The sequence below is a fragment of the Plecotus auritus genome (assembly GCF_963455305.1).
Source record: "Plecotus auritus genome assembly, chromosome: 7".
Taxonomy (NCBI): Eukaryota; Metazoa; Chordata; class Mammalia; order Chiroptera; family Vespertilionidae; genus Plecotus; species Plecotus auritus.
In genome coordinates this window covers 9333678-9358961 of record NC_137774.1, presented here as the reverse complement: position 1 = coordinate 9358961, position 25284 = coordinate 9333678, and the positions used below count along the sequence as shown (strand labels likewise).

At 39.3% G+C, this 25284-nt stretch overlaps 1 protein-coding gene across 1 annotated transcript; it reads left to right on the top strand.

Annotated features, from left to right (window-relative positions):
- Positions 1 to 11049: 11049 nt before the first annotated feature.
- ZPBP2 (zona pellucida binding protein 2) lies at positions 11050 to 18905 on the top strand (the record flags this gene model as incomplete). Its single annotated transcript, XM_080680204.1, has 8 exons — positions 11050 to 11098; positions 11233 to 11298; positions 12704 to 12829; positions 15295 to 15456; positions 16211 to 16429; positions 16978 to 17060; positions 18524 to 18704; positions 18811 to 18905. 8 exons carry the CDS (start codon positions 11050 to 11052, stop codon positions 18903 to 18905), a joined length of 981 nt encoding a protein of 326 aa, XP_080536330.1.
- Between the last annotated feature and the right edge of the window lie 6379 nt (positions 18906 to 25284).

Here is a 25284-nt window from a genome sequence, read left to right as displayed (position 1 = left end):
TGGATTGTTGAGTTTGAACAGCATTAGAAAAATGGGGAGTTAGACAAAGCAGGAAAAACTAAGCAGCCCAGAATAACATGAGGGGACAAACAATACCATTGGCAAGGAATATTGAAGCTACATTGTGAGTTATCTGAAATGCCCAACTAAGAAATACTTAAAATGGCCCAGCTGACCTGACTTAGTGGTTGAGCATCAACCTATGAACCTGGAGGTCATGGTTCGATTCCCGGTCACGGTACATGCCCGGGTTGCGGGCTTGATCCCTGGTGTGGGGTGTGCAGGAGGCAGCCGATCAGTGATTCTCTCATCATTGATGTTTCTATCTCTCTCCCCATTTCCCATCCTCTCTGAAATCAATAAAAATATATATTTTTAAAAAGAAATACTTGCCCTAACCGGTTTGGCTCAGTGGATAGAGCGTTGGCCTGCGGACTGAGGGTTCCCGGGTTTGATTCCTGTCAAGGGCATGTAATTGGTTGCAGGCACATCCCCAGTAGGGGGTGTGCAGGAGGCAGCTGATCAATGTTTCTCTCTCATCTGATGTTTCTAACTCTCTATCCTCCCCCCTTCCTCTCTGTAAAAAAAAATCTATTTTATATATATATATATATATATATATATTAAAAGAAATACTTAAAATGGTTTTTGAGTAGGGGAGTAACTTAAGATTTTAGGAAGATCATTTTGGCAATCCTCAAATTGGATCGAAAGAGGCAAGTTTAGATACAGGGTTACCAATAGAAAAAAACATGCAGCCATCTGAATCAGTAATTTTCAAAATGTGTTCAATGGAACCCCAGGGTTTCAGAGGGCTGCCACAAGTGTTGATCTGTGGCTGGGGAAGGAAAGGGCCAATAGCTAGGTAGGCCTAGCAATAGTCTCTTGCCCTCTTTCCCCATCTCAAGTGGAATATCACACTTGCATCTGTCCCACATGAGATTTTTAAAATATATTTTTATTATTGATTTTAAAGAGGAAGGGAGAGGGAGACATAGAAACATCCATGATGAGAGAGAATCACTGATCGGCTGCCTCCTGCACGTCCCACACTGGGGACTGAGCCCGCAACCCATGTATGTGCCCTGACCAGGAATTGAACTGTGACCTCCTGGTCCATAGATTAATGCTCAACCACTGAGCCACGCCTGCTGGGCTATTTTTCAAAATCTGAACGGTACAGCTTAAGCCTTTGTACAGGGAATAGGAAAGTTACTGATACTCTTACTTAAATAATTTTACATGAACAAATATGCACAGGAAAAAATACTGTGGAAATTTCAGTGCTTCACTGAAATAAAGAATGTAGCAGCCTTAGCCAGTTTGGCTCAATGGACAGAGCATCAGCCTGCAGACTGAAGGGTCCTGGATTTGATTCCAGTCAGGGGCCCGGGTTGCAGCCTCGATTTCCTGTAGAGGGAATGCAGGAGGCAGCTGATCAATGATTCTCTGTCATCACTGATGTTTCAATCTCTCCCTGTCCCTACCTCTCTGAAATCAATAAAAAAAGAAGAAGAAAAAAAAAGAATGGAGCAAATCCAAAAGTTAGAAGGAACTATATTATTTTTCCCAGAGCAGAGAAGAGCCAATATTGGATTAGAAAGATGGTAGTATCCATCCTATTGGATTTAGCCAATATTTCAAACTCTTCTACCAAACCTCTCAATGTCACTATTTACCTTACTCTCTTTACCATAAAAGCCAAACCAATGGTCAAATGACCAAACATACAGGCAACTCATTCATTAATTCACTCAATAAATATGACTGCACTCCTACTATATGCTGGGGACTGGGCCATGATAAAAAAAATCCCAATATTTTGGAATGTGACTGTCTAGAAGGGGTTACAGGTGTATTAATGTCCAAAATATGTAAGTAATTTAGTTAAATAATCTTTAGATAATTAAGAGTTAAGAATAGAAAATATAGTTTTGTATTATGATGCTACTGAAATGTTTACTATTTCTCCTATAAAAACGTTTTCTTTGTAAACCAACAAATAACCTGATGTTTTCATTTCTAAAAACACCCATAATTATAGTTTGTTTTTTTAATAATTCTTTATTGTTGAAGTATTACATATGCCCCTATTCCTCCACTCAAGTATAATTTGTGATATGTGTATGTGTTGCCAATTTCATTGATATAAAATGTTAGGAGGTGAGCTGATTTTGAATTACTGATAATGAGTAAAGAATATTGTTCTAGCCCTAGCTGGTTTGACTCAGTGGATAGAGCGGCCTGCAGACTGAAGGGTCCCAGGTTCCATTCCAGTCAAGGGCACATGCCTGGGTCGCAGACTCAATCTCCATTAGGGGGCATGCAGAAGGCAACCGATCAATGATGTTTCTATCTCTCTCTCCCTCTCCCTACCTCTCTAAAATAAATAAAAAATATATTAAAAAGAATATTGTTCTATACATGCTTTTATTCTGTTTCATATCCATTAGTAAACACAACTTTTTTATCTCTCTTAGATGGGACACATCTTATATAATCAGAGGCTAATATGCAAATTGACCAAACAGCAGAATGACCGGTTGCTATGACACACACTGACCACAAGAAGGCAGATGGTCAATGCAGGAGCTTCCCCTGATGGTCAGTGCGCTCCCACAGGGGGAGCACTGCTCAGCCAGAAGCCGGGCTCACAGGCTGGCGAGCGCTGTGGCGGTAGCAGGAGCCTTTCCCACCTCCGCGGCAGCGCTAAGGATGTCCGACCAGGGGGAGCGGGCCTAAGCCGTCAGTTGGACACCCCCTGAGGGCTCCCAGACTGCGAGAGGGCACAGGCCGGGCTGAATGACCGCCCCCCCCCCCGAGTGCACAAATTTTGTGCACCAGGCCTCTAGTATCCAATATATGGTATCAACTCCATATTATTTTGATTTACTGTACACCATGACTTTAGACTCTAAAAACTGAATGCAAAAAGCAGGTTTCAATTAAGACTGAAAAATTTATTATTCATAATCACTGGGGATTACAGTATTTTGAGATATTACATTATAGTAATAGTTATACATAGATCACATTTACATATAGTAGAAATATACTATAATTACTTTTATATTATTTCACCTCTTTGTAGTGATTTAAAAGGCCCTAGGGTCATCCTTATGATTTTTAATAATTATAAATATATGACTTAATGGAGAATTTTATTTTTAAAAAGCCAGGTAGCAGAGTGCACTATATGTCCTTATGATGTTTAGGGTCTCTTTTCACAATAATTAATGAATCCTTAGCACACAAAAAGATTTATTGAGCACTTACTACATGCAGGTTTCTGTGTTAATCACTCGGTTCTCATACATGACCTAAGAACTATATCTTGAGTTAGGAGCCAATTAACAGTGGATGGCCAATAAAATACCTACCAATGATATTTCAGTCCCAAATAAGTGTAAGTATATACTAGTATACATTTGTATACTAATGACAAATTTATAATAAGATATTTAAAAAGTATCACTGGAAATTTTTATGCTAATTTTAATCATCTATATCTTGCCGATTGAGAAAACAAATTTCTGCTTATATCTGATCTGTATTTCAATGAATTAATATGTGACCCTAAAATCTGCTGATATAAAGTTAATAGATAAGATCTGGCTTTAAGTAATAGGCTAGCCAAAAAAACACACACAAAAACCAAAATTTTTGTTTTCTAAGCTTCCTTTTTCTATTATACCATTTAATTAAGTACTTTAAGAATTTTCTGAGTTCTATCAAAGAATTGCTAATACCAATCCCCTACTCACAAAAATTAATAAAATAAAAGGCATCATAATAAACATAATAAAAATGACTCCTCAGCACTAGTTTCTTAACTGAATGCAACAAACTCTGAGGGTCTTTTATGAACCAGGAACTATTTCCGGCACTGAATGTAGAAAAATAAGAAGCTTAAAGACTAGTGGGGAAATAAACACTTAAATCGATAAATATTTTCAGTGCAATTGGCAGAAGTATGCACAGAAAGGAAAGGCCTCTAGCCTAGCTAAGGGAGGTGAAGAACTGGGTAGAATAAGTACCAGAAGGTACCAGGGAAGGTCATCAGAAGGAGATTATGCCTGAGTCTTGAAAGATGAGCAGACAGGCACAGCCAGGTAACGAATGGGGTGAAAATTTTAGCAGACATAGAACAAATGTGAGTCTATTTCATTGGATTATAGGAAATTTTCTAAAGTTATGCCCTACTAGGACCCCATGGCCTTTCTGTGGCTTTTGTTCCTTTGACCTTTACCATTTCATCCTTCATCAGCTCATAATGGAGGGCTAGTACACTCCACCATCCCAAGGATATATCTCTGTAAATCTCAACCATCCAGGGCATGGAAAGGGACCCTGAAATGAAAAATGGCTTCCACAAAAGCAATGTGGTAAGAAGTAGAAGATGACATCAAGAAGGAGACAAAAATTGCACAATAACCAGGGAATATTTAGTCTAGGGGCATTCAGTTCTGCACAGTTCAAAACCCCTGTGAGAATATACCATAGAACAATACGTAGCTGATGGTCAAAATAGTGACCCAGGGTCACCAAAACAAAGTTATCTCTTGTGTACCTATTTATAAAGCAGAGGGCCGTAAAACAAGTACACTTAGAAAAATCTCTATCCAATATTGTTTAAATAGAAAGATTTTATATTTAATGAAAAACATGCCAATACTTGTGAAATTCATATTTATGAACCACCTCATTTCTCAACCATACCAGATAGATGGAACTAATTATTACAGTACAAATAACAAAATTTAGCAACATAAATAGTCTTTGGATAGAAAATATTTAGGATCATTAGAACAAATAACCAGTGCATAATGCTATATAAACTGGATTACAAACCATTATTCGTGCTCACCTTTCACTATTCTATATAAGTAATATATGTACTATGAAAAACAAACAAAAAGAAAATATTTAGGATCACAGATCGTGAGAAAAAATTTATAGCTTCTGATTTATTATGTACATTGACTAATTTTATATGACAAGATTTCTATTTCAAAGGCACATTTTATCTGATATTTGCACACATAAAGTCTCAATAAATGTCTATTGAATAAAAATATGAATGAATTTAAAAAGATTTTGTATGCTAAAGAAATGACTAACTATATAGCTTCACAGTAAAAACTCTAGCATATCAATTTGGCCAACAAATTGGGCAAAAAATAAAGACATTCCATAAAGTACTCCACTTTCTTACATTGTCAAAAAATGAGTATAGAATATAGATCAAATCTCTATGCTAGATTGAGACCAAAATACCAAAATAATATAAATATACTTTAAATATCACACACATGAGCCATAATAGTCAATCTTGGGTGGCTATCAATGAACAAGATATTTAACTACATTACTCTGTCCTCAAGGACTTGACGTTAGAATAGCCTAAATCACATCTTTAACCATTTTTAAATTTTTATTTTTTGATTAAGTGTTGAAGTTTTTGCATTAAGCTTACTATATACTATCCATCTCCATGGACGTCTGAATTTAGTCATCTAAACTCACAACTGATCACTGATCTATATTCTACATTGTATCTCTTCCCATATATAGTACATTCTGAATTCTATACAAGTTTTCATTCCTTCCTTATCCAGAGAGTCTTCATCCAGGCTTACCTAAAAGTCTTTGTTAGGGCATTAATATCCTTATTTATGCTATTTAGTTAATAATTTCTTTACTTCACATTAAATGAATTTGGTAGTAGTAACATTTACAGAGAAACACTCTAATTTCCATGAATTTACACTATACTGTACATTATTCTTGAGAAGTGAAATGGCTAAGACTAGAAAAAATTGTGTTGGTGTCCTGATTTATAATTTCATAAAAACAAATTCAGCAATTCATTTATAATAAAAGCATGAGAGTTCTTAAAAGTATTTTTTCATTATGTACAGTAATCTAATTTTTTCCTGTCTTTGGCCAGAACTTTTACATGTTAAAAATTACACTTCATAAACCATTTTTAAAAGATTCAAAGTGCCAATTTTTAAGTTATTTTAAAAACCCTAATAATTAAAAAATTTTAAAGCATAAAGAAATTTTCATAAGAGAAAACACGAACATTATTCAATAATGGCCATTTTAAAGTTTCTATGAACACACTACATACATACTGTTCATTGACTTATTTGGCATTCTACTTAGAGGAAAAAAAACGTGTATAGGTAGTTTTAAAAAATTGTTAGCATACCCTTGTACAAACTGGGGATTTAGGACCACACCATTGCACTCAATTATATTGTGAAATAAAAGCTTCATCATATTTATTTTCATATCCCAAATTAATCTAACTTTAATAACTTCATATGCTCTAGACCTAAAGCTGCCAAAGATGAAGGTTCATTGGTAATAAGAGATCCTTTGATTTTTTATGAAGAAAAATCCATGCTATTCATTATATTTATAAAATTAACATTTCAATTAGGTGTCATTCTCTCATTTATTAATTGAATGAATACATTTCTCATAAATTCTGATTTTCTAAATAGGACCACCTCCCCCAACTTGAGATACATCTGCCATTTTCAAGATTTTAGTAACACTTGTTGAAAAGACTATTGAAAAGTTTATAATAGTGTGAAATTTTAGTTATCCTAAAGAAGTACATATTGAAATTTTTTTGGAGAAGCGAAGATAATTTTATGGCTTTCAAAATTAATTCAAATGAAACTAATGTGAGCCTGATTTTTGCTATGGGTAAAAAAAGGATCATTGGAAGACCAAGTTCCAAGGGACCAGCAGATGCCAACCACTTTAAAATTTACCTTTCATATATGACAGCATTTATTCTTAGAAGAAAAAAGTCACCTTTCTTTCTAAACATGCCACTCAGATTAGCCTAAATCCAATGGACACTGAGGCCATAGATGAAAAAAGAAACATCCAAAGGGATTATTTACTCCAAGCCATGTTTGCTGACATTTCAGGGTCGCCCGTAAGCGCTCTTCCTCTGTAGACTTAAGAGTTGACCCCTCATGTTTGACACCCCCTACAAAATAACATTTCGGATAAGTTACCCCTTTCCAAAGTTGGCAAGGAGAAGGGAAGCAAATGAGAGATGTATGAGAACCGACGCGCTTTTCCCTCTAAAATGCCTCATGTTTACTTTTGACAAAAGAAACAAATAGAAGCAAAACCGAGATTCAGAAGGAACTCTCTCTGCTGCGTGCCCTGGCCGAGCTTTTCAAAGACCCTTTACAAAAGAAGCAGGCTGGAGGCTCACCTTCCATCTCGCCGCCTGGCTGGGCTGGAGCAGCAGCTCTGGCTACCCGGCCACTCCACGTGCTCCTGCCGTCGCCAGGACGCAGCTCGCAGCTGGCGGGAGATTCCCGGCTCGGGGAGTCCCCAAGATCCGCTGTGGAGTCGGCGCAGATCGAAAAGGGCAGGAGCCCGCGACCTGCTGGTGTGCGAGGTTACAGCGGCGCTGGCTGGCGGCGGCTTTAAAAGACGCTCACTGAGGAGCGCAGGAGGTTCCGCGCCTCCATCCCCTTTTTGAATGTCAAACTGGAGAACCCCTATAGGATGGAAATGGCGCATCAGCAACTTGTCTCAAAATGTCTATTTTAGAAGAATATGGATGGGAGCATATTATCACATTGGGTGAAGGGCGGGGGAGTCTGGATGGCTTTCTTGCAAGTTTAAGTTAAAAGAGGTTTGTCTTAAATTGAGCAAGATCTGGAACTTTTGGTCTAGATTCCGAGATCATAGCCATGAATAACAATGAGAATTTCATTTGAAGTATTATGTTTTTCTTCCTCAGTTTTTCATTTCACATGATAAAAGTTCTTGGTCCAAATTTGCAGAAATTTCTAAGACAGTTCAAAAGGATTTGGACATTTTTATCAACTCAACTTTTTCATTTTTGGAAGCAATTCTCTCACTTGGGTTTTCCTTTCTGGGAACTGCTTAATTTATCTGCCACCACTCACAAAATACTACACACTCTTTGTGAATTTTTTTACTACCCTGCCTTCTTTCAAATAGGACCCAGACAATTACAAAAATACATATATAATGTATCAGGAAAGTACGTTTTTAAGAAGTGGAGTTAAGGGTCAGGGGATAAGATAGTAAAATTAACTCAAAGATGTCAGTACACAAAAATGTACTATAAGCATCTTTTCCCAACATCCTTCCCACTTTATAGAAGTAAAGCACACATTTGACTGTAGGGAGAGGAAAGGGGGAATGACCACATAACTGTTTTTCAAAAGCAGATCTTTTCTTCACACAAGGTCTAAGGGACATGTTTAGGTGAGCCTTATAAAGATATCCAGTGTACTAAATTGGACAATACGTGAATGGTTCTCAAAAAGATCACTACCACCCTTGGTATAAATTTATATTATTAGTGTATATAATATAAATATATCTGAGACTTAAGGTTGGGAGTTTGTGCATCAGCAGATCATATTGGAAGAAACCCGCTCTTAAAAGTTAAAGTATGCTTACAATTTTATGAATTTTAGTTTATTTTAAATATGCCTTGGTACAGAAGGTCAACATATATACATATCTATGTATGTGTGTGTGATTTTTTTTTTTTTTTTGAATGAGTGAATGCCTTAGATTGGCTTTAAGGCCAGGCATCTCTATAGCTTGTATGGGTTGGAGTTCTACAGGATAATATCAATTTCAGAGAAATACTCTAAACACCAAGTCTAATTTTAGTATTGAAAGGGGAAATTTGTTGTTTGTTAGTTTCTAAAAGCAAAAAATAGCACATCAAAGTAACAGAAGAGGAACTGTAAAATTTCACAGGGATGGTGTAAGGATGAATATTAAAAAGTTATAAAAAACTTTATAGTTAACACTGGAACGTGTTACTACTCTCTAAATAATTCAAAATTGTGTATTTCCAACTCCAGAGAGTGATACCTAAGAGGCTAGGTAAAAAGTAAATGGGTAAAATAATTTATGTGGCTACTCTACACACCTTAAGTGTGGGCTTCACATAGTGACTTCCTTCCAAAAAAGTATAGTAACTTTATAGTAGAGAATTTTATAGTAGAGAAACCTGATGAACACTACTTCAGCCAGGTTATTAAGGTAACATTAACAGTGTAAGGCATGTTGATAGAATGTTCACTTGATATGATGTGAGAAGAATGGCATTTTACCTCTGTAGTCTTCCACACCAAAAACCCACAACCCCAGACTACTAGTGAGGAACACATCAGGCAAATTCCAAGAAAGACATTCTTCAAAGTGCCCCACCAGTTAAGGTCAAAGGTCAGATCGATGTCATCAAAACTGTTACTGTCAAAGACATCAAATTTAAAAAATGTCTGAGAAGCTGTTTCAGCCAAGAGGAACCTAAGGACACATGATAACTAACTGTAATATGGGAAACAGGATGGGATCCTGGAGCAGAAAAAGGACATTAGCTAAAAAATAAGGAAATCTGGCCCTAGCTGGTTTGGCTCAGTTGTTAGACCATCAGCCTGCAGACTGAAGGGTCCCCGGTTCGATTCCGGTGAAGGGCACATGCCCAGGTTTCAGGCTCGATCCCCAGTAGGGGGCGAGCAGGAGGCAGCCAGTCAATGATTCTCTCTCTCATCGTTGATGTTTCTATATCTCTCTCCCTCTCCCTTCCTCTCTGAAATCAATTAAAAATATACCATTCGTTTGGTTAAGTCTCTTCTGATAGTATTCAAATTTATCATACAGGATTTACAAGGATCAATTACTTATAACTGGGAAGCTAATAAAACACTGGATTTATAACGTACTTTGACTGAAACAGGAATAAACTTTGGTAAACTTCTAGGGAATCAAAGATAACGTGTCTTCATTTTCATCACCTTAAGAAGGAACAGTTGAGGCTAAACTGAATCTAGACATGGTAACTGACAGGGGGTGGATCTGACTCAGTTAATCACATTTCACGTCTTATGCTATGCAAGTAAAATTAACAGTGACTAAAAATGAAATCACTGACAAAGGTTGCTCCTGGACCATCTGAGACAGTCCAAGTACTGACTCGGCTGGAAGGAAATAAAACTGAAAAAAAGAAAAAAACACACACACACACCACCTCTTGATCTCACCCAAAATAATCATTATGCACCCTGTCTGAACCTTGGGCTCTCTACCCACCAGCCTACTCAAAACCACGACCGAGGGTGTCCCGCTGCTAAGGAACAGACAACACACTGAGGCTTTCGGGCCACCGAGTTAGTAGCCAGGAAGGAAACATGAAAGACGCCGGCCTGGTCTCTCTTGCCGTTCTCCGATCTTGCCTTATCCATCCCCACAGGAAAAGCAGATTTGGGGCTCTGGCCTTTCAACAGAGCCCATTTCTAAGAGCAAGGTGACTACACAGATTTGCATGCAAGGTCTCTCCTGTCATATGGTGAAGTTGAAAACGAAGATTAAACGTTCCTCTGGAGTGGGAAGGCATGGAAACACCTTCTCCATTTCGTGGGTAGAAAAATGCAGTTGGGTACAAACTGGGTATAAGAGTTTGAAAAAGGTGGTGACACAGTTTCAGACACTGTTCACGAGAAAAAAAAGGACATAGGAAATGCTCTCTGTTCCCTGTGAGGAGGAAGTTCTCACAAGCTTCTCCCTTCCCTGGGGCCTAATATAATTGCATGCCCAGCCCGCCCTACCCCACCGCCATATTTAGGACCTGCAGTGTTCTTCTTGTGAACTCTTCAGACCCTAGCCTAAGGAAGTGGCCGAAACTCCACGCCTTGGGTTCTTTTCCAGTCCTCTTTCCTTCCGTCAAGGTCTGCTCAGAGAAGCAGGATGCCAGCGCGCGGGAAAATGGCGCCAGACAGGAGGCACGAAGCTTCCACACTACGCAGGCCTCGTGCGCACCGCACTAGGGGGCGGGGCAGGGCGCTGGCCTCCAGTGCGCTTGCCCAGAGCCCTCTCGCCCCGCCCCCGGGCGTGACCCCGGCGGTTTGCTCCGCCCAGTGGAGGAGGGATGAGGAGGCATTGGGCGGGGCCGAGATAGGAAGGAGCAGGCCCCTCGACGTCCCCCCACCCCCCAGGGACGCTACCCCCTGTGAGGAGATGCGAGCGTGGGTCTTGGTCTCCACGGTGCTCTGGTACCTCACCAGAGGTGGGATCCTCCCGCCCGCCCGGCCTCCAGACTCTCCCCTCTTGCCTACCGCCTTCGCTTCGCCCCGCCCTGCCCCACTCGGAGCCCCTGGCTCCTCTTCGACCTAAAATGTCAGTGGTTTCTTTCCTCCACAGTTGGATGGCAGCGTTTTTCCGAATTCACTGAGAAAGGCTTCGTTTATGGCAAGCTAGTGCACACAGGTAATAAAGACCTCGTCACCTGCACAGACTATCAGAAGAGCCGGGGTGCCATGGACCTGCTAAAGTTCTTCCCGTGGAGGGAAAGGCAGCCAATGCTATTGACCGTCTCCTGTGTGCTTTGTTGCACTTCCTGAAGGTTGCCTCGCGTCATTCTTGCAGCTGCCCTACTGCGCCTTAGTTATGTCACCTTGCCGAAAGCCCCACGTCTCGCAAGGATAAGGAACTAGGATTCGATCCAGATCTCTTTCTCTGATGCCACCTCACTTACAGGTGTCTCTGCTCCTTTGCAACGTACCAGGCCGACTCAGAGGAGTAAATTCCAGGACTGGAAGTTTCTCTCTTTGGAACACTCTTATCTCTCCCCCTTCTTATCTAGAACTCCTACGCATCTTTTACGGTTCAGCTCAAATGCCCTTTATCACTGGGATGAAACTTTCCCACATTCCCCAAGGAAAATTAGTCAAATGTCTAACTTTAGATAACTTTGGGCCGGTTCATAGCATTTCTCATGTTTGGAATCTCTCGATGTTTGGAGCTCTGCCCCTCCCTGACACCACCAAATTGTAGGACGGAGTCTTCTTTATATGTTCAGAACCCGGCATTCAATAGGCTTTAAAATCAGTAACTTGGGCCACATTGGTTCCAAGCAGATTATTGCTGCTTCCACCAAATCTGAAACAGAATAGGTTAATTGCAGAAAATCGACCTAGTATGCCCCATATAGGCTTAATTATTGTTCCCAATTAGAGGACATTTATAGTTAAATATCAAGTTTCCTTTAGGGGTGACAATGATCATCTAAAATAGTTTCGCAACCAAACCCAAGTCCTTTTCTGATCTTTAAACTGATTCCATTAACCCTTCAAATAATTATGATTGCAGTGAATTCTGAATTTGTACATTGTATTGTGTACATTTTTTATAAGCAAAACTATAATATCACAGAAAAAGAAAAGTATTGACTAGTTTAAAAACTATGAGAAAGAGCTCCAACCAGCTTGGCTCAGTGGATAGAAGGTCTGTGCAGACTGAAGGGTCCCTGGTTCGATTCCGGTAAAGGGCGCCTACCTCGGTTGGAAGCTCCTCCCCTGCCTGGGCCCTGGTTAGAGATGTGCAGGAGGCAACCAATCCATGTATTTCTTCACATCAATATGATATTTCTCTCTCTATCTCCCAGTCTATCTAAAAAACAATGGGAAAATATCCTCGGGTGAGGATAAAAAAAAAAAAAGAAAAACAAAAAGGGCTTTAGCATTCTAAATGTTGTCATGAATGATACACTGATTTTAAAAATAGTGAAATCTGAAAAGAACTAACCAGAGTATCTTTGGGACAAAATGGTAGGCATTTCATTAAGTTAATTTTGCTATATAATGTAGTTATATATTATTTTATCTTATCACAGTGAAGATCTATGTAGAATTACACCAAAATAGCCCATTCCTTGTCTGTATGGATATACAACTTGCTAAAAAAGAAACAGTGGACCCCACCTACTTATGGATTGGGCCTGATGAAAAGCCATTAACAGGTAAATTATTTGATTTTAATACCTTTTTTTTTTAATGATGTGAACATCTACACTAATAAAAGAGAAACATGCAAATTGACCATCACTCCGCTCTGCCCACCAGCCAATCAGAGCAACTATGCAAATTAACCCAACTAAGATGGCGGCCTCCACGGATCTGGAGTGAGCAGGAGGCTTGGGTTGCCCCCGGCGATGGAGGAAACCAAGCTTCCCGCCAGCCGTGGCCAGCCCTGGCCTCCGCTCAAAGCTACAAAGTTTCCATTATATAAGATAAATAAATCCCAGATACCTGCTTCCAGCCAGCCCTGGCCTATGCTTGGGTCACCAGGGGGTGTGGCCGGCCTGCAAAACACCACAGGCCCCTTGCCCAGGCTGCCCCACACCCCAAGGGGACCCCCACCCTGATCCAGGACACCCTTCAGGGCAAACCAGCCAGCCTCCACCCCTGCACCAGGCCTCTATCCTATCTAATAAAAGAGTAATATGCAAATTGACTGTCACACAAGATGGCTGCCCCCATGTGGTCAAAGATGGCTGCCACAAGATGGCCAGCAGAGGAGGGAAGTTGGGGGCGACCGGGTCTGCAGGGGAGAGCAGTTGGGGGGTACCAGGCCTGCAGGGGAGGGCAGTTGGGGGGGACCAGGCCTGCAGGGGAGGGCAGTTAGGGGTGACTAGGCCTACAGGAGAGGGTAGTTGGGGGGGGGGGGTCCCAGGCCTACAGGGGAGGGCAGTTGTGGGGGGGACCAGACCAGCAGGGGAGAGCAGTTAGGGACGATGAGGCTGGCAGGGGAGGGCAGTTAGGAGTGACCGGGTCGGCAGGGGAGGGCAGTTGGAGGGGACCAGGCCAGCAGGGGAGGGCAATTACGGGTGACCAAGCTGGCAGGGGAGGGCAGTTAGGGGCAATCGGGCTGGCAGCGGAGCAGTTAGGCATCAATCAGGCTGGCAGGGAGTGGTTAGGGGGTAATCAGGCTGGCGGGCAGAAGCAGTTAGGGGCAATCAGGAAGGCAGGCAGGTGAGCAGTTGGGAGCCAGCAGTCCTGGATTGTGAGAGGGCAGTCGGACATCCCTCAAGTGGTCCCAGATTGGAGAGGGTGCAGGCTGGACTGAGGGACACACACCCCCATGCATGAATTTTGTGCACTGGGCCTCTAGTCTATACTAATAAAAGGGTAATATGCTAATTAGACCGGACAATTTCAGGACGTCCTCCCGGACAAAGCCACAGTAGCAGGGGCCAAGGCAGAGTGGTTAGGGGTGATCAGGTTGGCAGGGAGGACAGTTAGGAAGCGATCAGGCCAGCAAGGGAGTGCAGTTAGGGGGTGATCAGGCCAACAGGAGATGGCAGTTAGGGGGGGTCAGGCCAGCAGAGATGGCAGTTAGGGGGCGATCAGGTTGGCAGGGGAGCAGTTAGGGGCATCAGGCCGGCAGGCAGAGGCAGTTAGGGGCAATCAGGCAGGCAGGCAGGTGAGCATTTAGGAGCCAGTGGTCCTGGATTGCGAGAGGGATGTCTGACTGCTGGTCCACAGGGATCGGGCCTAAAGCGGCAGTCGGACATCCCCTGAGGTGTCCCCAATTGAAGAGGGTGCAGGCCGAGCTGAGGGACACCCCCCTGTGCATGAATTTCTAGAGGACCTCTAGTTTTTTTTAGAAAAGCACTGTCACTTATTGGAATAAACAAATGGAAATTTAATTTTTTAAAACATATTTTTATTGGTTTCAGAGAGGAAGGGAGAGAAAGAGAGAGATAGAAACATCAATGATGAGAGAGAATCATTGATTGGCTGCCTCCTGCACACCCCACTCTAGGGATTGAGCCCTCAACCTGGGCATGTGCCCTGACCAGGAATCAAACCTTGACCTCCTGATTGATAGGTCAACACTCAACCACTGAGCCACGACAGCTGGGCTGAATTTTAATTGCAATTCCACTTGCTCCATACTTAGACAAATCATATATCTTGGTCTGTGCCTTATTTTCTCCTTATGTAAAAACTGAAGCAGTAATTTTTGCACCCCACTTCCCAGAGTTGTATTAGTTAAAAAATTTTATAAAACCTGAAATTTATCCTTTTAGCACCTGTAAAAGGAGATGAGGTATCTAATATGTAATTTTCATATTAGAATAGTGTCGTGGATTATAAATATTAATTTCTGTTTTTATGTGAAGAAATTGTATAGCATTATAGGGCAGTGTAATTTTATTTACTAAATTATTGGTATAAACCAGTTGAAATTAGATACATCAAGAAATGAATTAAAGAAAACCAAAACCTATTTCAAAGCTGTACTTATCTCATGTGGTTCTCCAAAGAGTAATATGACAGAATTAAGATTTTGTCGAATTCTTAAAGTTAAAATAGTACATTAAATTTTACATTTTTGTATTTATTTGTAACCCTAAGCTTACTAAATAATGTTTGAATTGTTATATATTAAATAACCAAGTAATTTACTATTTCTGTTTAGGAAATTATCGAATAAATATAACTAAAACAGGAAAGCTGATGGTGAAAGATTTTCTGGAGTCTTTATCTGGACTTTATACATGTACTCTTTCTTATAAGATTATCAAAGTACAAACCCAAAAAGAAAAGATGGTAAAGACTAGATATGACTTTATGATGTTTGGTAAGAATATAGGCACATTTTAACTTAATATGCTTAGCTTGATCAGAATTAAGTGTATGGTTTCTTTAGTGAAAATGAGACTGTCATATCCAGGGTATCCCCCAAAAATGTACATGTACTTTTAACAGCTGATAGCTCAATTTTGAAAATGAAATGTATTTTAATAAACACCGCCTTTATAATTATTCTAAGTGTGTGTATACATTTTTTGGGATACCCTATCTAATCATTATGATTTACAGAGCTTTCTGGGTGTATTTGACCAGGCAAACTCTTAAATTCATGTCAAGATAGTGTATACTAAATGATCCCCTTTCAGCTTCCCACTTCCCATTGTTTAGGTATGCAATCTACTTTGTCATAATTTTGACAGGTATCTTAAAAACTGATGTTTAATCCTATAAAAGCAAATTAATGATCCCTTTCATTGGCTATTCTGACAATGACACTCTGCCAATGAAGACCCTCCCCCAGCCTTATTTTTTCTTTAACACATATATATAGCCAGCCCACCGAAGCCATTTCTTTACGTGTACTGAGTAGATAATATATTAGATGAAAATAACATTCTTTTCATTCAAGTTATTAGTTTTGTATAGTTTTATGAGAGCAAACTGATAAAACATTTTATTGGCTAAGTTAAGTGTCTATGCTGATTTGCAAGATTGATGAATTTACTATTACATGTTACTTGAAAATTGTTACAGATAATTAATGTTAGACACAACTGTTTTTATTCTCATCTTTCTTTAAGCTTATCGGGAACCTGATTATTCATATCAGATGGCCGTACGTTTCACCACAAAATCTTGTGTAGGAAGATATAATGAACTGCTTTTTACATTGCTGAAGAAAATACTGAATAATTTAATTTCTGATTTGTCTTGCCATATCAAACAACCATTGTATAAATGCCATTTTGTCAAACTTCCAAAACATGGCCTCATACCTGAATTATTTATAGCCTTTCAAGGTAAAAAATTTTTAAACTTTTCTTTAATTTTATGAGTTTAAGCTTGAACCATGACAGGTTACAAAACTAATTACCATAGTAATGTGAGCTATCTTACCAATAGTAGGCCTTAAATGTTTATTAAGCACTAAAATATATTGTTAGTCTTAGTCTGGTTAAAAAATTAACACATTACAGTATTTACCTTCAATTGTGATATATGGTTGCTTATTTTTATAAATATGGCTTTTCACTGTGCAGCTAATATTTACCATAGCTTTTTACAGAATTTTAAATTGGATTTTGGAGAACTTAATAAAAGGAACCAAAAAATTTTTATTTTTATTTTATTTCTATTTATTTTAAAGCCTTGTAGTTACTTCCATTAGACCCCAGATGGAGTAAAATCATAATGTATAAATTATTCAGTTTTTGCAACTTTATTACTGGGATCAGATAGACTCAACACATGCACCCATTCATACTACTGAGTTCAGTATTTAGAGCTTTATTGGAATGTTTGGAACTTTTTAGAATCCTTTTGTGAAGATATCATTTTTCCTTTCCAGTTCATGCTTTTGTACCACCGTGGGAAAGTGCATGCAATGAAGCTGTTGACTGTGAAAATATCACTAATCATAATATCCTCCAGGTGAGAATTTCATTGTAAGGGGAAAGTATTTGAATAGTCAATAAAGCTATTTAAAATTTTTCTAACTAATTCAAAAATCTATTTCTCCATGTTGTGAATATTTATCAATAATAAAGACATTCGCCGAAACCGGTTTGGCTCAGTGGATAGAGCGTCGGCCTGCGGACTGAAGGGTCCCGGGTTCGATTCTGGTCAAGGGCATGTACCTTGGTTGCGGGCACATCCCCAGTGGGAGGTGTGCAGGAGGCAGCTGATCGATGTTTCTCTCTCATCGATGTTTCTGGCTCTCTATCCCTCTCCCTTCCTCTCTGTAAAATATCAATAAAATATATTTAAAAAATAATAATAATAAAGACATTCTACGGAAGTAGAGTTAAATTATTCTTTTATTTTAAAAACAAATATAAAGTATTATTTTTTTAAAGTATTATTGACTTTTGATTTTGGTTATTTATACTGAGATTGTGAGTCTTGGCTATTTCAAGATGCTTTGTTTTGGAATAGTACATATGGAATATTATATAGCTCCCTAGGTTAATATATGTTTTTCTGTGACAGAAAATGGGTCCCTGGTTTTTGTTTCCCAAATGTTAACTAAGCAGCAGCTTGAAGAACAACCTCACAATCAGGTCATCCTAGGTTAAACCAGTGGTTCTTTCAAAACTGTATCTATGATCTATATATATAAAAGCCTAAGTGACCGTTAGGACCGAATGACCGGCCAACTGGATGACCGGCTGGTAGCTATGATGCACACTGACCACCAGGGAGCAGATGCTCAATGCAGGAGCTGTCCCCTGGTGATCAGAGTGCTCCCACAGCCAACCTCCCTCGGCTGGCCAACGTCTCACGGTCCCTTCCCCCGGCCGGCTGGCCAGATCGGCCCAGATCTGGCCAGGCTGAGGGACCTCACCCATGCACGAATTCGTGCACTGGTTCGTGTCTCCTGGGCCATCCTCAGAGGCTAAGGACATAGTCTAAAAAAATCTCTTCACTCTCCTGATCTAGTTCCTGAGCCCATAATGTTTATATTATGCAGGGGTTATGGGAAGCACTGAGTTTATATTAGTCCTTATTAAACTCTATGATTAAAAAAATAAAATAAAATTTATTCATTAGTTTGTAATGCTGATTAAAGAAAACGTTTGGTTTCCATTTTACTTGGTTCTTTGCAATTAGAAATAATATTATCTAAAAATGGAATAGACATGCTGCAAATAATTCAAAACAAGTGTTTATTAATCTCAAGTTAATTTTTCTTAACCAGTGTACATATGAATTAATAATAGTTGATAAGGTCAAGGCTAATTTTAGTATTAACATAACTTTTCAGGAATTCATCTTTTGTGTAAAACATGGATGGCGTGAGTGTGCTGATAGTACGTTTCATTGCCTCTGATGCAGGAGGAGAAATTGCTTCACAGTTTAGTCATTGTACTTCTCACTGCTATTTTAAAATCTAGGCAAGAGATCGAATAGCAGAATTTTTCCGAAGCCAAGCATTTATTTTCTACCATGCCTATAATAAAACTCTACCAGCTATGCATTTTATGGACCACAGTTTTCAAATGGCACGTATGGATAGCTGTCGTCCAGGCTTTGGGAAAAATGAAGGTCTACACAGTAATTGTGCTACCTGTTGCGGTAATTATAAAATATAAATATCTACAGATGATGTATTATAGAATTGTATACCTGAAACCTATATAATTTTATTAATCAACTCCAATAAATGTGTTTTCTTCTGCAGTGGTTTGTAGTCCTGGGACTTTTAGTCCTGATGCTGATGTTACTTGTCACACCTGCATTTCCATCCTTGCCTACGGAGCTAAATTTTGCCCATAAACTTCAAAAAAAAAAAATTGCAATATGAAGACTAGAGGTGAAAGTATTGCTACTTGCTTGTGGAAGTGGGGGACATAAGATTTGTTCACATCCCAGAGCATCATAGTTCCATTAAGAAAGATCAATGAGACCAAAACATTGGAAAACATACATTTTAGAAACTAAAAAAGAAAAAAGAAAAAAGATAGTTGACATGGCATTTCTAAGAAGGCATTTAATCTAATATCTCCATTGTACAAAGGAACGTGTATTTAGTGGATGATTTTTAATGAAATATGTTTTGTTGTTTACAAACTGAATCTGTTGCTTTGTGCCTAAGACTATATTAAGGTCAAGAAGAGTAGCAAAGTATAATACAATAAAAACTTTGTACTTTTCATATATTAATTTGCTTGAAATCACTTATATGATATAAAGGCATATATATCATTTTTGTATTTAGAAGCAAAAAGTTCTTTCTTTTTGTCCCTTTGCTTTTAATTTATTTTTTACGTAATTAATAGACCTTATTTTTAGCACAGTTTTATATTATAGAATAACTGAGCAGATATTAAAGAGTTCATATACTCGCTCTAGACCACACTCTCACCCCTCCTGTTTCCCCTATTATTAACGTCTTGCATTAGTATGATACATTTGTCACAATTAATGAACCAATCCTAATACATTATTAGCTGTAGTACATGGTTTACATTAAGGTTCATTCTTTGTGTAATACAGTTCTATGTGTTTGGACAAATTCGTAATGACATGCATCCACCATTACAGTTTCATACAAAATAGTTTCACCACCCTAAAAATCCCCTGTGCTTCATCTGTTCATCTCTCCCCCTCACCCTAGAATCCTTGACAACCACTGATCTTTTTACTGTCTCTATAATTTTGCCTTTTCGAGAATATCTATACTTGGAATCATACAGCATGTAAATTTTTCAGACTGGCTTCTTTTACTTACCAATATGTATTTAAGGCTCCTCCATGTCTTTCTGTGACTTGATAATTTTTTATTGTAATAATATTTCATTGTATGGATGTATGAAGGACATCTTGGTTGCTCCCTGTTTCGGGTAATTCTGAATAAAGCAGCTGTAAACATTTGCGTGAAGGTTTTTTATGTTTTTGTTGTTGTCAGTCCTCACCTGAGGATATTTTTTCCATTGATTTTTTTCTTTAGAGAGAGAGGAAGGGAAGTAGCGGGGAGGGAGGGAGAGAGGGAGAGAGAGAGAAACATCGATGTAAGAGAAGCACATCAATTGGTTGCCTCTCGCATGTGCCACGCACCCAGACCGGGGCCTGAGATCAACCTGCAACCCAGTTACATGACCTTGACCAGGAATAGAACCCAAGACCCTTAGGTGGGCAGGCTGATGCTCTACCATTGAGCCACACTGGCCAGGGTTGTGTGTAGGTTTTTGGGCGGACATAAGTTTTCAACTTAATCATGTAAATACCTAAGAACATGATTGATGGATTTATGGTAAAGTTATGTGTAGTTTTGTTAGAAACTGGCAAACTGTCTCCCAAATTGGTTTACCATTTTGCATTCCCATCAGCAATGAATGTGTTCTTGTTGCTCCTCATCCTCAGCAGCTTTGGTATTTTCAGTTTTAGGATTTTAGCCATTTTAATAAGTATATAGTGGTATTTCATTGTTCTTTTCATTTTAAATCCCCTAATAACATCCAATACTAAGCATCTTTTCATGTGCTTATTTGTCATCTGTATATCTTCTTTGGTGAGTTGTTCAGATTTTTTTTTTAACATACTTTTATTGATTTCAGAGAAGAAGGGAGAGAGAGATAGAAACATTAACGATGACAGAGAATCATTGATCGGCTACCTCCTGCCCGGCCCCCCTTCTGGGGATTGAGTCCACAACCCAGGCAAGTGCCCTGATTGGGAATTGAACCAGCAACCTTTCAGTTCATGGGTCAACACTCAACCACTGAGCCACACCTGCCAGGTGATATATACTTTTAAGAATTTTTGTTAGTAGGATGTTGTAATGGTAAAAAACTGGAAACAACTTGAGTGTTCTCCAACAATAGAATGGATAAACAAACTGTGGTGCCCAGCCAGTGTGGCACAGTGGTTGAGCATCAACCCATGAACCAAGAGGTTGCCAGTTCACTTCCCGGTCAGGGAACATGACCAGGTTGCGGGCTCGATCCCCAGTTGGGGGAGTGCAGGAGGCAGCTGATTGATGTTTCTCTCTTATAGATATTTCTCTCTCTCCTTCTCCCTCTAGCTCTAAAATCAATAAAAACATATTTTTTGAAAAGTACAACACATGTGATGCACATGCACACAAGTTACTCTAGAGCAGTGGTCGGCAAACTGCGGCTCGCGAGCCACATGCGGCTCTTTGGCCCCTTGAGTGTGGCTCTTCCATAAAATACCACGGCCTGGGCGAGTCTATTTTGAAGAAGTGGCGTTAGAAGAAGTTTAAGTTTAAAAAATCTGACTCTCAAAAGAAATTTCAATCGTTGTACTGTTGATATTTGGCTCTGTGGACTAATGAGTTTGCCGACCACTGCTCTAGAGTTTATACTAGCAGTCAAATTTTGGGGTCATAGGGTAGTAAATCTTCCATTTGTAATGCCAAATTGGTATTCAAGTGATTGTACTAATTTACCTTCTCAGCAGTAGTATATGAAACTTTCAGGCACTTAACAACACTTGATATTGTTACTTTTTTTTTTTTTCACAGTGTAAAATTTTTATATTTAGAATTAGCCAGCTGGAAATGATTCCAATTTTGTTGGCAACATCCTAAATATCATGGTCAGTTGAACATATGCCTTCTTCTGTCCATCAGGCCTGATCAATGCCATAGAGCTTCTTCACTGACTGTTTGATTTGGTGCTTGTTGGCCTTGACACCCACAAGTAGCACAAATGTTATTGTCTTCTATCTTCTTCATGGCTGACTCGGTAGTCAGGGGGAACTTGATGATGGCATAGTGGTCAAGCTTGTTTCTTCTGGGGGTGCTCTTCCAAGGATATTTAGGTGGCCTTCGGAGCCACAGTGTCTTAGGTCCATTAGAAGGTGGGTGACATGCGGATCTTCTTTCTTTTCGTGGACCCCTTTCAGCACTGCTTTCTTTGCCTTCAAAACCTTTCCTTTAGCTTTGGCTTTGGGAGGGCCAGAGCCTTCCTTCTTCGCTCTTGGCACAATCTTCATGAAAAGTGATAGTCACTTTTAACCTTTTGCCAATTTGATAAGCATTGGCATCTCATAGTGGTTTTAATTTTATTTCCCTGATTACTAATGAGGTTAATCATCATTTCATATGTTTGTTAACCATTAGGATTTCCTTTTAAAAAAGAAATTCTGTAGAAGACTTTTGTCTATTTTTCTATTGGGTCATCTTTTTTTTTTTTATTGATTCATACAAATTCCCTATATTGGATACTGTCGCTTTGTAAGTTACATGTTTTAAATATTTTCTCCCACTCTGCGGTTTATCTTTTCACTTCTTTATATCTTTGTAAAAAATATTTTTATTGATTCAGAAAGGAAGGGAGAGGGAGAAAAAGATGGAAACATCAATGATGAGAGAATCATTGATCGGCTGCGTCCTGCATGTCCCCTACTGGGAATCAAGTTCACAACCCTGGCATGTGCCCTTGACCGGAATCGAACCCCAAACCTTTCAGTCTCAGGCTGATGCTCTATCCACTGAGCCAAACTGGCTAGGGCACTTCTTTATATCTTTGATTGAACAAAAGTCTTTACTAATAATGTTAATATAGTTATAATTTTGCCTTTTACATTTAGGTCTGAAATATACCTGCAATTTTTATATATACTGGGTGGTAGGAATCAAATTTCATTTTTTATCCACGTGGTTACCCATTGAAAAGTTTAGCCTTGACATATGTTCCCCTCTCTCTCAATTTCTTCTTCTTCTTAAAGCACTCCCTTTAACATTTCCTGCAATGCTAGTAAAAAAAACAAATAAAGGAAAGTCTAGCCTTTCCCCACTAATCTGTAATGATACTTCTCCCATATATCAAGTGTCTGTTTATGCATGAGAATCTATGTCTGACCTGTTTGTTGTTTCAGCTTATTCTTGCTCATAGTGTCATTTCCTTGTATGCTTTGTTATTTTTTACTGGGAACCACTCTTGTTCTTTAAATGTTTTTTTGTGGAAATGAAAATAACTTTCTCCAGAAAAGATTTGTGTTTAGTTCTGATAGGTATCTTGGTACACAACCAATCCTGTTCCCTCATAAACTAAGTGTGCAGTTTGAGATACTCTGAAACACCCAGATAATGAAAATGCAGGCTAAGTTCTGTGAGAAGACTAGCCTACGGCCACAGTATTTCAGAACTTTTGTCCTTTTTATAAACCTCTTCTTCACTCAATCCCAAAAGTCTTCCCCACAGTTTCCTGCGGGTGAGGCAAGGGCTGTGGGTTTACTGATGATTCACCCTTACCTTAATGAGATTCCAGTTTAATATGGAGAATGTCTCCTTTTATTGGACTCCCCATCTTGGATGGGTCCTTGGCCTTGACTTCTGGACCACAAGGCTGGCCAAACTGAAGGTCCAACTTACTCAGATTTTCAGCCTTTACCTGGGGTAAAATTGTATTAGTGTTCTGATACTTATCTCCTAGGTCTCCTTTTCACTTATATTTTGACTTGAGCTTCTTTATTTTGTCAGTAAGTAGATGCTTTGTATGAGTTTTGCCCTGGCCAGGTAGCTCAGTTGGTTAGAGCATTGTCCCGATAAGCCAAGGTTGTGGGTTCGATCCCAGGTCAGAGCACATACAAGAAGCAACCAATGAATGCATAAATAAATGGAACAACAAATGGATATCTCTCTCTCTCTCTCTCGCTCTCTCTCTCTCTCTTCTCTTCCTCTCTCTAAAATCAATAAATTTAAAAAACCAATGTTCTTTCATTTGCTCAGCATTATATCTGTGAGAATCATCCATGTTGTTATGTATAGTAGTAATTTGTTCTCTTTTATTGTATAAATATAGCACAATATATGTATCCATCCTAATGTTAATGGACATTTGAAGAGTTTTCAGCGTGGCTCTTATATTAATGTTTTTGTATATGCGTGTCTTTTGGGGAATACATACACTCATTTCTCTTGGGTATATGCCTTGGAAGTGGAGTTGCTGGGTCATAGGCATATGTTTAGTTTTGGTAAATACTGTTTGTCTTCCAAAGTGGTTGACCAATATATACTCCCAGAGCACTTATGAGAATTCCTGTTGCATATAATATTTTTACAAACTTAAAAGAAAAAAAATAACTCTAGTTCAAAAGGTACAAAACAAATCTATGTTATATCACCCTAGCTTCATGTTTATTTTTTTTTAAATATATTTTATTGATTTTTCACAGAGAGAAAGGGAGAGGGATAGAGAGCCAGAAACATCGATGAGAGAGAAACATTGATCAGCTGCCTCCTGCACACCCCCCACTGGGGATGTGCCCGCAACCAAGGTACATGCCCCTGATGGGAATCGAACCCGGGACCCCCCAGTCCGCAGGCCGACACTCTATCCACGGAGCCAAACCGGTCAGGGCTCATGTTTATTTTTTTTTTAATTTATTTGTTAAATATATTTTTATAGATTTCAGAGAGGAAGGGAGAGGGAGAGAGAGATAGAAACATCAATGATGAGAGAGAATCATTGATCGGCTGCCTCCTGCACACCCCCTACTGGGGATCAAGTCCACAACCTGGGCATGTGCCCTTGACCAGAATCGAACCCGAGACCTTTCAGTCTGCAGGCTGACACTCTATCCACTGAGCAAAACCGGCTAGGGCTAGCTTCATGTTTAAATGACCATTTTAAAAGCTGTTGCACAGGAAAAATGTTAACATACCCCAAAATGTTAATAATGGTTGTATATTAGATGGAAAAGAGGATCAACTTTGACTTTGAGAAATATTTGAAATCTTTTATAACAAGCATATGTCTGATACTTTTAATTGCATTGTCTTAAAAAATATTAAATAGAACTAAAAGGCTTATGATGAAAAAGCAGCACCCCTCAGCCCTGCACCTCCCGGCTTGCACTCCTTTAATGACTTTCTAGCTTCCAAAGATGTGTTGAAATCCCTTACCTGCTGCCTCACTCTCTTTATTCTTGTGGGTTTGTGTCGTTTCCATTGCTTTACTGTCATTTAGTGAAGTTTCAAGAAGGAGAGGAAATAAATATGATCAATCTTCCACTTTTAATAAGAAGTCTATGCATACAATCCAGTCTGGTTTTGTACATTATCATGTAGGGAATGGGAAGTATCGAAGAAGAGCCAGCTGCTTGTTCTAAAGACCTCATTCTGGTGACTTGGGGAGGGTGGGGGGGGTGAGGATGGACTGGGAGGGGAGCACCCAGAGGTGTGCAG